At 45.7% G+C, this 15,056-nt stretch overlaps 1 protein-coding gene across 4 annotated transcripts in view; it reads right to left on the bottom strand.

Annotated features, from left to right (window-relative positions):
* Nucleotides 1-15,056, bottom strand: part of PATL2 (PAT1 homolog 2) — a 177,121-nt gene that overhangs the window by 54,355 nt on the left and 107,710 nt on the right. For all 4 annotated transcript variants that reach the window (XM_033944301.1, XM_033944303.1, XM_033944302.1 and 1 more), the window contains exon 11: nucleotides 3,550-3,647. In XM_033944301.1, the coding sequence (XP_033800192.1) occupies nucleotides 3,550-3,647 (98 nt within the window). The remainder of the gene's footprint in view (nucleotides 1-3,549; nucleotides 3,648-15,056) is intronic.

Here is a 15,056-nt window from a genome sequence, read left to right as displayed (position 1 = left end):
CGCGGAAAACAGAGAACTTGAGGACACGCAGGAGACGCATGCCCTAGGCAGGGCGGGAGGGGCACACGTGCAGGCGCGGGCCAATCGCAAGCCTGAAAGTCTTCGAGCAAGTCTGCTTGTGAAAACATCCGCTAGGGGGCTCCGTTGGTGACGTCACCCACATGTAGAGAATATGTTGCCTGCTTGTCCTGGGATAATGTCTGTATTTGGTCCCCCAATGATACTTGCAAAGATGAAATTGCTTCCCAAATGGATTCCAAAGTAAAATGACACAGCTAAATTGGTTTGTGTTTGTATAGGTGTATGATTATGGCATATGGTTTGGAGAGAAGATTGCCTATTTCTGGTGTTGCAGTTTTTATATTATGGGTTCTGGTATAGGTATCTTTTCATTTGCAGGGAGTTTGGTCATATATTGAGATAGAAGTGGTTTGTTTCTTGATTGATTTCTGGTGATCATAGCCTGTTCGTGTGCAAGTGGGGGGAGAGTAAGGTATTTTATAAATAGATAAGTTTTTAGACCTTTATGAAAGTTTTGGTAGGTGTTCTTTAATTTTGTTGTTAAAGCTCCCTGTATTGAATTTTAACACTACACAACATTCAGCTGTTGCATTCTGCAATGTCTGTAGTCTAGTGGGCCAGAACTTATACAAACTAAGTATCTATGCATTCAGCTTGATTGTGGTAATAGCCCAACCATAAGACCAAAAGTATGGCCTCAACTGCTTTTACAACCACTAGGCATGTCATTATCGGATACTGCTAAAAACCTCGTTAAAGACAGAGATAATCCGTTTTGATAATCCGCTGCTAAAATGCATGCAGGCTAAACAGGACACCTAAGGCCCCTCCTATGGGGTATCCAGGCCAATCAGAGCCTTATGCCCCTTCCCGGTGCATTGGGTCTGAGGCTCCAATTGGCCCAGGTTGCCCAGAGGCCTTAAACAACTTGGGCCAATCAGAGCCTCAAGCCTCTCCCCGGTGCATCCCAGGATGCACTAGGGAGGGGAAGACCCATTTTGGAAGATGCGGGCCAGCTGGGTGGAAGGAATCCACGTTCCTCAGGACACAGATCTACATGGAGGTAAGGGGGGTGACGAAGACAGGGGGGTATTTGTATGGCAGCAGGAGAGAGTAGGCATCTCTCCCACTGTGGCAGCAGCAGTGGTTTCTTAACAGTGGGAGAAAGTGGGCATCTCTCCTGTTGTGGGGGGGAGGGATGGGGTGCGGCCGGGCGGTGGTTTCGCTTGGATGTGAGAATCAGCATCTTTTCCGCTGCAAGGGGGGGGGAGGATTGTGTGGCAGCAGGAGAGAATCGGAATCTCTCCTGCTGTTGTGTTTATTTGGGGGTTTTCTTTTCGTGTTTTTTCTGCTCATGTGCCCATCACTATCGCCAGCAATGGGCACATGCAAATTTAGAGAATCTTCACTATTGTCTACTGACCTCATTTGCATGCATGATTTTTTGCAAATGTCTTGCTTCTTTTGATTCACTATTAAAATGGCTATGTTAGCAGACCATCGCTTTTTAACACGGTTTTTTGAGAATCCTGACCTCAGAGTTTGAAGCTGTACACTCATTGCTACAATCTTCTTTGGGCTTCAAAATTTGCAAAGTGGGTTGAAGTTGTGCCTACAGCCTGCCTTTATCTTTCAAAGAAAGATACTACTTGAATACTTTCTGATCTGTCTTCACTTTTAGTGAGAAATGAGTCATTATGGGTACCTTTTACCCAAGATTTGTTCGGCAAAGTGTAAAAGGTACTCTTCCCACTACAGCAAGAAGCAGAACTGTGGGCAAGTGTTTTTAGCCATTAAGAAGCCACAAAGGCCTGTTACAGTACCAAGACTTAAAACATTTTGTGTGTGGCAAATGCCACTTACTATACAGCCCATTACCAAGAAAGCAAACGTGAAATAGAAGATTCACTTGGTACTAGTTTCATCAAAGTCCAGCTCTTGCACTCTAAATAGTTGGGGGGAAAAAAAAGTCACGAAGAAAGGATAGTGCAGAGAGTTCAATATTCCTGGTAATGGATCCATGATTCTTGGTCATTTGGGCAAAAAGATATTCTGGGGTCCATTCTGCCTACCTGTATTGTGGCTCACTTTTATACAGTGCAATATATGCATACCATTTTTAACAGAAAGGTACAAGTACTGTTCCAGTTTCACCACAAGCTCAAAGTCAGCTAGCAGCCATCTTAGAAAATGTGTGGGACACATCTTATACATGTGGAGGGGCATTTTCAGTAGGCTACCTAAGTTCGAGTTTGGACGTTTTGGGAACGTCCAGAAATCCAGTAGAGAAAATGTTCATTCTCAAAACATGTATCTTTTTCTTTTGAGAATGACCTACCTAGATGTTTTGGTCTCCAATATGTCTATCTTTTTTGCCCATTCTCTAATATAAAGACATCCACATGAAAAAAGCACTAAAGCCAGCTTTTCGGATGTGATGCCCAACTACCTTGTCCTAAAGGCTTTCCATCAGCTGATCATGGCAGGGGAATCCTGATCAGCTGAGTCGGTTTCATGGAGTTTGGGGATTCTCCTTCCAGGATCAGCTGAACTTGCAGGGAGAACCACGATTCCTCTCTCCCTCCCTCACGCTCACCGACCCCCTCCCCCCTCAACAGAAAGCCACTGTACTCAGAGCCCTACACCCCTCCCCACAACATCACCCGACATCAGACACCCCCAACATCACCTGACACTCCCCCGTACCTTCCATTGAAAAAAAATCAGCAGTAGGGAAGTCCACTCTCTCCTACTGATAGGGCCACCTCTTCAGAATGATGGTCCTTCCCCCTCCCAATGCATCTTGGGATGCAGTGGGAGGGGCCTAAGTCTCTGATTAGCTCAAATTCCATTTTGAGCCAATCAGGGACTTAGGCCCCTCCACAGCACGGGGGAGGAGGTGTCTGGTGATGTGGGGGGGGGGAATGTAAGGCTCTGAGGACAGTGGCTCTCTGTGGAGTGTGGCTGGGGATATTGGTGAGTGTGAGGGAGTGAGGAATCGCGGTTCTCCCTGCCAGCTGATCCTGGCAGAAGAATCCCCTAACAGTTGAGCCAGCAGGACTCCACAAAACTGGCTCAGCTGATCAGGATTCCCCTGCTGCGATCAGCTGATGGGAAGCTGTTTTGACAGGGTAGAACAATTGAAAAGTACTGCTTTTTTCCCATCTTTGGAAGGTGGGAGGGGGTCGGTGACAACTGGGGGAGTAAGGGTGGTAGGGGGGGTCAAACCCTCCAGTGGTCATCTTGTCAGTTTGGGCACCTTTTTCATTCTAATCTTCAGTTTATATACCGGGTCATCTCTCGTCGGAGCTCAACTCGATTTATAAATAATCAGAAGACTAGAATGTACATAAAAGATAAGGAATAAAGCAAAGTTTAAAATTAGAAATGCTAATGCCATCAAGATTATGTACAGTATAACTGCCAGGCCTTTGCAAACCCTAAATATGGTGATCCCAACCTCTGCCTTATGTCTGACTAATCTTACTACTTCCCTTGCAGCACCACATTTCAGCAGCCCAATTTTACCTCATCAGGTACAGCATGACATATGGCGTCGATGGCCCGGCGGGGACTATAGCAGGTTGAAACAGCTACCTGTCCTAGTGATCCTTCAATATGGACCACTGCAAAAGAAAGCTTAGTATCTGTAACAAAAAACACTAACATGGACATTAGATTCTGGAAGCATAATTAATTCAGTGTATAATGAAAAGGAAAATCTTCTCAGTACTACACACTGCTTAAAGCTATCAGTTTGCTTGATGCCACGGTTGTGTTGATTGCATATTATGTTTTTATTATGATTAATGTTTTTATATTTTAATGTAAATGTTTTTTTATTGTGGCCTGATTAGAATAGTAGGATATTTATTCATCTGGGTTATTCTAGGTAATTACTCCTAATAAAAAGTTTCTACACATGGGAATGAACTCCTCTACATTTGCATTTTCACAATGTACATATGCTGTTTTACCTTTAATAGCAGGTTCAAAAGTATTACAGCCATACTAGGCAGACAGGGAGGTGGCCACAAGCAGAGAACAATTACAGGAATCCACTTGAAAATCACACTACACAAGTTCATTAGGCTGACCCAAAACAGACTGTTTCAGCCTCTGCCTGCATTAAGGGTCTAAATATATGTAAAAAAATTAAAATACAACATAAGAAATATTTTTTTAAAAAGGAGATTATGTACTTATCCTGGTAAGCTCTTTTCCAGTAGATAGGTGAGACATTCTAGACAGCTGGGTTATTTCCCCCATACCCGCATGCTGCAGAAGGAATCCACTCTGGATTTTTCACTCTGCCTCTAGTGTACTTCACAGTGCAATTTAGCGCCCCCTCTACAGTTAGTATCCAAATACTGAGGAGCACCCAACATATGTTAAGTTGAGGCACCTGTAGCAACAGACAAAACCAACTTGCTCTGCTCAAAAGTAACTAAAAATAGTACCATTAACCACTAACATAGGCTTCAAAGGAACTCAGAAACAACTCCCCAATAAATAGAACATATATACAAATTCTTCCCAGCCCCCAAGGGCTGACAGGCATCCAAGAATCAGCTTGGTGAAGCATAAACAGACTGAAAACTGTAAGCAGACGCAGGAAGGATAGGGAGGGGGCGGGGTCTAGAATGTCTCACCTATCTACTGAAAAAGAGCTTACCAGGGTAAGCACATAATCTCTTTTTCCAGTGCAAAAGATGAGACATTCTAGACAGCTGTGACATACAAAAGAAGTTCCCCAAAGAGCTGGGATGGGCTTGCTGTACTGGCCTGAGGACCCGAAAGTAGATTCCTGTGTTGCAGCTACATCCACTCTGTAGAACTTGGCAAACGTGTTAAGAGAATACCACGTTGCCACCCTGCAAACCTCTTCAGGAGAGTCAGATCTAGCTTCGGCCCATGAAGAAGGCACACTCCTGGTAGAATGCACCTTGATGGAAACATGGGACTGTTCCCCAGAAAGGATGTAGGCTGACGAAATGGCCTTATGGATCCATCTGGAAATCATGGCCTTGGAATTATCCCGCTTAACAGAATGCATCAGCACAAATAGATGATCAGAGGTGAAACTCGTTAGTGACTTCCAGATACCGCAGAAGAACTCTGCACACATCCAATTTCTTCAACAGACGGTCCTGTGTCTTGGAACCTGTTGGCTAAAGGCAGGCAAATACTTCCTGATTAACATGGACAGCTGAAAACAACCTTCAGCAAAAAGAAAGGAACCATTCAAAGGGAAACCCCTGCCTCCAAAATACGGAGAACAGGGTCTCAGTAAGACAAAGCTTGCAGTTCCAACACATGACACACCGACGTAATGGCGATCAGAAAAAACAAACAGTTTTGAGTGTCAAGTCCAAAATGGAAGCATCTCAAAAGGGCTCAAATGGAGCCTTGGTGAGGATAGACAACACCAGGTTGAGAAAGAATGCCCAATCGGCAGTGTGACATGAACTTTCAAGAATCAAGCAACTTTCAAGAATCAAGCAACATGAGGATAAGATGCCAAAGAGGACCAACTGTTCCGGGATCAAAAACAAGAAAGCTCGGCCACTTTGACCCGCAGAGAAGCCACAGTAAGACCTTTATCTAAACCAGCTTCAAGAAAGGCAAGAGTCAGCAAGAACAGAGCTTAATATGGTGCACCTGGTTTTGGGTGCACCAATGGTAGAAGGCTTTCCACGCCTTAGCAGAAGCCGGCACAGTGGACAACTTCTTAGACTGAAGAGTATCAACAATCAGTGCAGAATATCTTTTATAGTCTAAGGCTACACAGTCCTGAGCCAGGCTGTAAGAGCAAAGTGACCCAGATCCTCCATGGCAACTGGTCCCTGCGTGAGGTCCAAAAGGCTGTGACCCACTTGCAGATGCATCAGATTTGTGTAACACGGTCTGCAAGACCAATCTGGAGCTACCAGAATGACATAGCCTGAACAACTCAGTCAACAATCGGCCAAGGAGGAAAGACATACAGGAGAATCTTCAGAGGCCATGGCTGCACCAGAGCTTCGAGCCCTTCTCTTCCGGGCTTAGATCTTCGACTGAAGCAATCCACTTTCTTGCTTCTTGCTGTGACCAAGAGGTTAAAGTGGGGCCGCCCCCAGCACTACACAATTGCTTGGAACACCTCTGGGGACAGGACCCACTCGCTTGGATCGAGTCTATCTGCTGAAGAAATCTGCTTGAATGTTGTCCACTCCCACCAGCGCGAGATGACAACATTCTGCCCAAAGAAAAAAGAAGGCGGGCCTCCTGAGCCAGGAGTGCTCTTGGTCTCTCCTTGGCGACTTACATAGGCTACTGCCATCACATTTGTCGGAGAAGACCCTGATCGCTTGGCCCTCCAGAGTCTTCTGCAATCTCATCCAAGCCAGACGAATGGCCCGAAGCTCCAACCTGTTGATGGACCGCTTTCTCTGAGAGGGTGTCCAACACTCCTGAACAGTATGGGCTCCCGAAGTCTGCAAGGCATCTTGGTGTGGTGCCCATTGAGAGTAAGGCATGCTGAAGAGGATGCATGCATGTCCTCGTCCAAGGAACTACATCCAGTGTGACAATCATGGATCCTAGAACCTGAAGATACCCACACTAAAGGAACCAGCTGCTCCAGAAGAAAAGAAATCTGGACACACAGCTTCTGTCTGCGAGTTTCTGGCAAATAAACACAGCCCGCAGCCATATTGAAGAGTATTCCCAGGTATTCCAGCGACTGTGTAGACGTCGGATGGCTCTTACTGAAGTTGAAAATCCAACCCAGGTCTTCCAGCAGTTGGAGCACCTGCTCATTCGTCTAAGTAAGGTAAGCTACCACTACCACCATGGTGAAGGTTCAAGGCATTGTCGCCAGCCCAAAGGGCAGGATTGAGAACTGGTAAATGCTGTTCCAGAACATGAAACTGCAGAAATTTGCAGTGGGTCAGAAAAATGGGAATGTTGAAGTATGCCTCTGTGAGATACGAGGCAAGAAACTCCCCTAGAGCCACTGCTGCAATTACCAAATGTATGGTCTGCATTTAGAAGTGGGGAATCTTGAGAGCCATATTCATGTAATGAAGATCCAGAATAGGCCTCCAATCATCTGAGCCTTTCTTAGGCAGATACTCTGTATACTTTCTTGTGCTCGAGTCTAAAAGGTTGGGCGGCATCAGCTCTACAGTCTGAACATCTAACAAGCGCTGAACAGTTTCCTGAACTCCGAACACTTTATCCGGGCGCCCTGAAGGAGAATTCCTGAACCAATCCAACAGGTCTGGCACATTCTAGCATGTAACCCAACTGAAACCTATCCAAGACCCACTGGTCTTACGGAAGGCTCAACTAGGCAGGTCGAAACGCTGAGAACCGGCCCCTATCTGCAGAGGGGCATCATTTAGCCTGGTGGCCTCGTGCATTTCTGGCAGGAGGTGCAGAACGGGAGGGGAAAGGCTGGGAATGCCTGTAGCCCTCATACCATCATCGGGAGCTCTGTGAAAATCCCTATGACTTGGCAGACACATGGAGGGGCATAATCAAAAGAAATGTCTAAGTCTGATTTGGACGTAGGGCACTAGTCACCCAATGTCAGCAGCAAAAAAATGTTCATTCTTGAAAAGTATGTCCAAAATACATTTTTTCCCCCCCCGAAAATCGTCTATCAGTACATCCATGCATTTTATCGTCCAGACCGCCACTATGACTATCTTTATACCACATTCTTCACCAAAAATTCATCCACGTCTGAAACGTCCAGAACAAGACCTTTTGGACATGGGAGAGGCCAGCATTGTGATGAACAGTCCAGGCCACCTTACATGTTCCACTGTTGTGAACTTCACAAAAAGAGTGCCACATAAACATCTCACCACAGCTCCCTTACAGATTATGGCGAGTCCCCCTCAACCCCACTATATACTATACCCACCTGTCTACAACCTCAATAGCTTATGGCTGCAAGTGGCACGCAGTACAGTAGGGTTTGGTGGGTTTTTTTTTTTGGGGGGGGGGGTCGGTTGGTGGGATCACATGTTCCACCATGAATGTAGTGGTTAGAGTGGCTTATGGCCTGAGTCCTCATCTCTATGTTTCACTAGACCACTCCCCAGACTACTTAAGCCACCTCTGTGCAACTCTACTAGGCTTTCCTATAGCAGGTGCTAATGTTCCGCAGGCAGGTATATACATTTTTATTCTGAATTTGTGGGAGTGCAACAGGGTCAGTGAACATGGTGTGTGTGTGGGGGGGGGGGGGGGAGGAGTCTTTACTTTGTCCCTGCAGTGGTTTATCTGATCACTTTGGGTACCTTTTGGGCACTTATAGGTGTTTTTACATCATCTAACTCACAAAGTATAAGTTTCATCTAAGCAGTCTCGTCAAACCTTTGATGACTAAGTCTAGGTCGGCCCACATCCCACCCACACCACTCCTCCAAAAATGTCCCTTTCAGCTCTGGACGCACAGCGGAATTCAGAGGCCTAAAAAGTCCCTGGATATGTCTAAAAAGCCATTTCGATTATCGGCACTTGGACGACCTGTCTTTTAGATGAGGGCTGTCCAACCTGCGGCCCCGTGAAGTATTTTGTGTGGCCCCGGTCGAGGGCGATGCAGTGTTTTCCTCTGCTGCCCCTGGGTGTTTACCGTCTTGCCAGCTCCCTCCTCTGTCTTGCTGCAGCGTTTGCGTGGCCCCTGAAACACTTTTGGCCAATGCGGCCCAGGGAAGCCAAAAGGTTGGACACCCCTGTTTTAGACGTATTTAACTTTTGATTAACACTGCTCAACAACAACAAAAAAAAAGTTTCTCTTTGCTTCTGAGAACTTAATAAGTGCTCTTAGTTAATTTAATGACGACAATTTCAGATCTGTAACTGAAATTCAGCTAGCACACCAGTTTCCTGAGATACACGTTACTGATTTTTTAGACAGAAGGAAAGAGGAGGTGCTGCTGTTGGGAGATTTCAACCTGCCAGATGCGGACTGGAATGTTCTGTCAGCGGAATCGGAAAGAAGTAGGGAGATTCTGGATGCCTTTCAAGAGGCTCTGCTCAGACAAATGGTGATGGAACCCACAAGGGAAAAAGCGATATTGGATCTGGTCCTCACAAATGGAGAGAGTATCTCTAATGTTCGAGTGGGTGCTCACCTGGGAAGTAGTGATCAAACGGTTTGGTTTGATATAACGGTTAAAGTGGAGAGCGGCCGCACGATATTTAAAGTCCTAGATTTCAAATGTACGGACTTTAATGCAATGGGAGAGTACCTGAAGAAAGAGCTGTTAGGATGGGAGGACATAAGAGAAGTGGAAAGACAGTGGTCTAAGCTGAAAGGAGCAATAAAAATGGCTACGGACCTTTATGTGAAGCAAATCAATAAAAACAAGAGAAAAAGGAAACCGATATGGTTTTCCAAACTAGTGGCGGAGAAAATAAAGACGAAAGAGTTGACGTTTGTGAAATATAAAAAAACCCAAGAAGAGGAGTGCAGAAAGGACTACAGGGTGAAACTGAAAGAAGCCAAGAGAGGGATACATCTGGCGAAAGCACAGGTGGAAAAACAAATGGCTAAAAATGTAAAAAACAGGGAGACAGATACATTAGTGAAAGGAGGAAGATGAAAAATGGAATTGCTAAACTAAAAGATGCTGGGAACCGATATGTGGAGAGTGATGAGGAAAAAGCAAATGTGCTAAACAAATACTTCTGTTCTGTGTTCACAGAAGAAAATCCTGGAGAAGGACCGAGATCATCTGGCAAAGTTACATGAGAAAATGGAGTAGATTCTGCGCCGCTCACGGAGGAGGGTGTTTATGAGCAACTTGAAAAACTGAAGGTGGACAAAGCGATGGGACCAGATGGGATCCATCCCAGGATACTAAGGGAACTCAGAGAGGTTCTGGCGAGTCCTATTAAAGACTTGTTCAACAAATCTCTGGAGACGGGAGTGATTCCTGGGGATTGAGGAGAGCGGATGTGGTCCCTATTCATAAAAGTGGTCACAGGGATGAAGCAGGATACTACAGGCCGGTGAGCCTCACTTCAGTTGTTGGAAAAATAATGGAAGTTTTGCTGAAAGAAAGGATAGTGTACTTCCTTGAATCTAATGGGTTACAGGATCCGAGGCAACATGGCTTTACAAAAGGTAAATTGTGCCAAACGAACCTGATTGAATTTTTTGATTGGGTGACCAGAGAGCTGGATCGAGGACATATGCTAGATGTAATTTACTTAGATTTCAGCAAAGCCTTTGATACAGTTCCTCATAGGAGGCTGTTGAACAAACTTGAAGGGCTGAAGTTAGGACCCAAAGTGGTGAAATGAGTTAGAAACTGGCTGTCGGACAGACGCCAGAGGGAGGTGGTTAATGAAAGTGGCTCGGAGGAAGGAAAGGGTTCGGTGCTGGGGCCAATCCTGTTCAATATGTTTGTGAGTGACATTGCTGAAGGGTTAGAAGGAAAAGTGTGCCTTTTTGCAGATGATACCAAGATTTGTAACAGAGTAGACACCAAAGAGGGAGTGGAAAATATGAAAAAGGATCTGCAAAAGTAAGTGGAATGGTCTAATGCCTGGCAACTAAATTTCAATGCAAAGAAATGCATTTGGAGATTAATAATCGGAAGGAACCGTATATGCTAGGAGGAGAGAAGCTGATATGCACGGATGGGGAAAGGGACCTTGGGGTGATAGTGTCCGAAGATCTAAAGGTGAAAAAACATTGTGACAAGGCAGTGGCTGCTGCCAGAAGGATGCTGGGCTGTATAAAGAGAGGCATAGCCAGTAGTAGGAAGAAGGTGTCGATGCCCCTGTACAGGTCATTGGTATGGCCCCACTTGGAGTAGTGTGTTCAGTTTTGGAGACCGTATCTGGCGAAGGACGTAAGAAGACTTGAAGCGGTCCAGAGGAGGGCGACGAAAATGATAGGAGGCTTGCGCCAGAAGATGTATGATACTGGAAGCCCTGAATATGTATACCCTAGAGGAAAGGAGAGACAGGGGAGATATGATTCAGACGTTCAAATACTTGAAGGGTATTAACGTAGAACATAATCTTTTCCAGAGAAAGGAAAATGGTAAAACCAGAGGACATAATTTGAGGTTGAGGGGTGGTAGATTCAAAGGCAATGTTAGGAAATTCTACTTTACCAACCTGCAATTCCCTACTTCTTCCTTACTTTCACTTTTGTGCAGAGGGACAATATCCACCCTTCTCAAGTACCATTCCCGACTCTAGAGACTCATGAAAAGGTCAGTCAGCGGAGCCAACAGAACTTCCCCAAGTTCCTTCAGCGCCCTCAGATGTATATGGAACATCGCTGTATACGTACAGTCTCTTCTTTAGTATATGCCTTTTTATTACTGCTATTTATGTAACATCTTTGTAAATGTAATAACACTGTAATATGTATCATCGCTGTAAATGTACAGTCTCTTCTATTGTTAACCGCATTGAACTTCCATGGTATTGCGGGATACAAGAATAAAGTTATTATTATTATTATTATATCATCCAGCCCCCATCATCTAGCCCCATCACTTTGTCTACCTTTATTTTAGCTAGCTCCTCACAAACACCATCCTCTGAAAATCGATCAGGTTCTATTTGTCCTCCATTCCTATTCACATTTGTCTTCTGTGGTCCTGCTCCCATCGCTTCAGCCGTGAACACAGAACAGAAATATTTGTTAAGTCAGCCTTTTCTTTATCAGTTTCTACATATTCCCCCCTTCACCTTTGAGTCTCACAATGTCACTTTTGCACTTCTTCTCATCACTAATATATCTAAAAAAATGTCTTGTCTCCCTGTTTTACCATGTCAGCTATTTTTTTCTTCCATTTGCATCTTTGCTTTCCTGACTACACGAACTGGTCGCTGGAGAAATGTCGTAGTTCTCAAGAACCAAATCACATCCAGAGAGATGGCCAAATGCTTACCATGCAAGAGACTGTGAAAGGAAGACAAAGCAGCAATCTGCATCCGAAGGAAGGACCAGGCAAGGCCCCGCTCCAGGCCATCCTGTAGAAACTTCAGTATATGAGGCAAAGCAGCTCAAACATACACATAAGCCCAAGAAGTGGAAATTCTCCGAGACCCTAAGAGAGTGGAGTTCAACTTATCCGAATATTCCTTCTTCCTTAGGCTTTCCCTTTCAAGAGCTGGACTGAACATTGGAATGGGACCCTGAGTTAGAAGATTGGGTGAGAGGGGCAGCAGGAGAGGATCTGCCAATAGCAGATGAACCAGGTCTCCATACCACAGGCTCCTGGGCCAGTCCAGAGCCACAAGAATCACACGAACTGCTTGCCAGGCAATCCGAAAAAGAACTCTGCCCACCAGAGGCCACGGAGGAAAGACATACAGCAGGCCATCCGTTGGCCAAGCCTACACCAGTGCATCCAGCCCCTCAGCCTGACAATTCCTGCAGTGACTGAAGAACCTCAGCACTTTGGTGTTGACACTCGTGGCCATAAGATCCACGATCGGCCAACCCCAGGACTGACCAACTCAAAAGGTTTCCAGCTTGAGACACCACTTGCTGGGATACAGTGCATGATGACTGAGAAAATCCACCTGGACATTGTCCACACTGACAATGTGGGAAGCCGAGATGTCCTGAAGATAAGCCTCCACCCATTCCATGAGCAGAGAGGTCCCCCCTGACAATTGACATAGGCCACCACAGTGGCATTGTCTGAGGACTTAAATTGATTTGACCTTCAATAAGGACTGGAATTCCATCAAAGCTAGCTGAATGGCTCTGGTCTCCAGAACACTGATCGACCAGGATGCCTCTACCGGTGTCCAGATGCCCTGTGCCAAGCAACCGAGACATTGAGCTCCCCAACCGAGGACTCCCTTAGCCAGACTGGAAGACTGAAACCACAAGCATAGACTGCGCCGAACTAAGCCCCTGAGCAGGACCGGAAAGGCCAGATTGTGAATCTGTGATGACCACTCTCGAAGAAGTACATACTGAAGAGGACGCATGTGAGCCCGAGCCCATCAGACCACCTCCAGAGAGGCCGCCATGGATCCCAAGACCTGCAGAAAGTCCTGCACCAGTGGACAGCGGCAATCCTTCAGAAAACAAATCTGCATCTGCAATTTGCACACCCTGGCCTCCAGAAGGAAAATGCACCCCAAACTGGTGTCGAAAAGCACGCCAAGATACTCCAAGCACTGAGACAGAGTCAACCAACTCTTGGGCAGATTGACCACCCAGCCCAGGAACTGGAAAAACTCCACAACTTGAGTTGTGACCCAGGAACTCTCCTGCACTGACTTCGCTCAAATCAACCACCAGAATGCCTTCCTTGTGCAAGATAGCAGCCACCACAGCTATAATCTTGGTCAAGGTGCATGGCGCCGTAGCTAGACCAAAGGGAAGTGCACAAAACTGATAATTCTCAAGTTTCAAGTTTATTAAATTTTTACTCTACCGAATATCTAGCCAGTTTACAAGTTAAAATAAGATAAAAAAAATAAAAATAAAATTTATACAATATATAAAATAATTGAAAAGAAAAAGAAGGGGGATTGTGAACATTTAGACTTTAACTGGACATACTGGAAAGTGATGGTAGGGAGAAGTAGTGGAAGGGGAAAAAATACATAGTTCAATTAAAAAAAAAAAAAATTGGAAGGGGAAGGATTAAACATAAGGAATGGGATCGCTTCCTAAAAGCGGTTGTGGTATTGAAGAATAAATTATATTTAGGAGCAAGAAAACGCGTCTTGGAATAAGAAAGTTTTTAGTTTGGCCTTAAATTTATCAATTGATGTCTCGTGACGAATGTGGGATGGCAATGAGTTCCATAGAGTAGGAGCGACTACAGAAAAGTTAGTCTTTCTCGTATAGAAGAAATCTTTGATTGTGGGAACAGATAGTAGGTTTTGATCGGCTGATCTGAGGGTCCGTGATGAACAGTAAGGGATGAGACGTTTGTCTAGAAAAGAAGGTTGGCGGAAGAATCTAATTTTGAAGACTTGCATAATTCTCCCCTAAAATCACAAAGTGTAGGAAGCGTTGATGAGAGGCCCAAATGGGAACATACAGATAGGACTCTGTCAAGTCGAAAGAAGTCAAATTCCCCAGGTTGAACAGCCAGAATTACCGATTTCAGGGTTTCCATGCAAAAAGATGGAACCTGGAGAGCTCTGTTGACACCTTTGAGATCCAAAATTGCCTGAAAACACTCCTCTTTCTTGGGCACTACGAAGTAAATGGCGTACCTGCCTGTGTGACTCTCCTGAGGAGGCACTGGGACTACTGTATTGAGGTCCAGTAACCTGAGCAGTGACTGCCCAAAAAGTCTCTCTCTTCGAAGTTGCCAGACAAGAAAAGGAGAGGAAACAATCTGGCAAAGGACGTGAAAACTCCAGAGCATAACTGTCCCTAATCACCTCCAAGACTCACTGATCCATTGTGATCTCGGCCCATCCACAGTAAAACTCCCACAACCGGGCTCCGACTGGAACCGGAGGAAGGACCCACAATGAGTCATTGTTTCAGATGGGTGATAGAGGAGCCATGACCCCCCCTGGTGGGCGGGCCGGCTGGCCTGCCGCTCCCCCCCCCCCCCCCAAAAGGACTGCATGCATTGGAAGAAACGTCCTCTGGAAGGAAAAGGAGGCCACACTCCAGTCAGGTGGTAACTGCAAAACTCATTCAACCATCCTCGGGCAGAACCACCTCACGAAGCCTGGCGAGGTTAGTCCTCTGGCAACCGAGGCACCTATAGTCATTCAAGGCCTGAACCCGCTTATCCAACTCCTCCCCGAAGAGAAAGGAGCCCCAAAAGGGAAACTTACTGAGCTTAGCCTTAGATGCCACATCCACTGACCAACCCCAAAGCCTCAGGGTATGGCGGGCCACTACACCTAGAACCATGAACTTGGCTGAGGCACGCAAAAGATCATACATGGCATCAGAGAAAAAGAAGCTCCCAGCTCAATCTTAGCTACTTCCTGATCCACTAAGGACCGGTCAGCTGACTCGGTCAAGAACTCTCTCAGACTACCGGAAACAAGCATGGGTTACTAGACCACCACAA

This window comes from Geotrypetes seraphini, chromosome 5, assembly GCF_902459505.1.
Source record: "Geotrypetes seraphini chromosome 5, aGeoSer1.1, whole genome shotgun sequence".
Classification (NCBI taxonomy): Eukaryota; Metazoa; Chordata; class Amphibia; order Gymnophiona; family Dermophiidae; genus Geotrypetes; species Geotrypetes seraphini.
The sequence above is the reverse complement of the archived record's forward strand: the minus strand, read 5'-3'. Positions and strand labels throughout refer to the sequence as shown.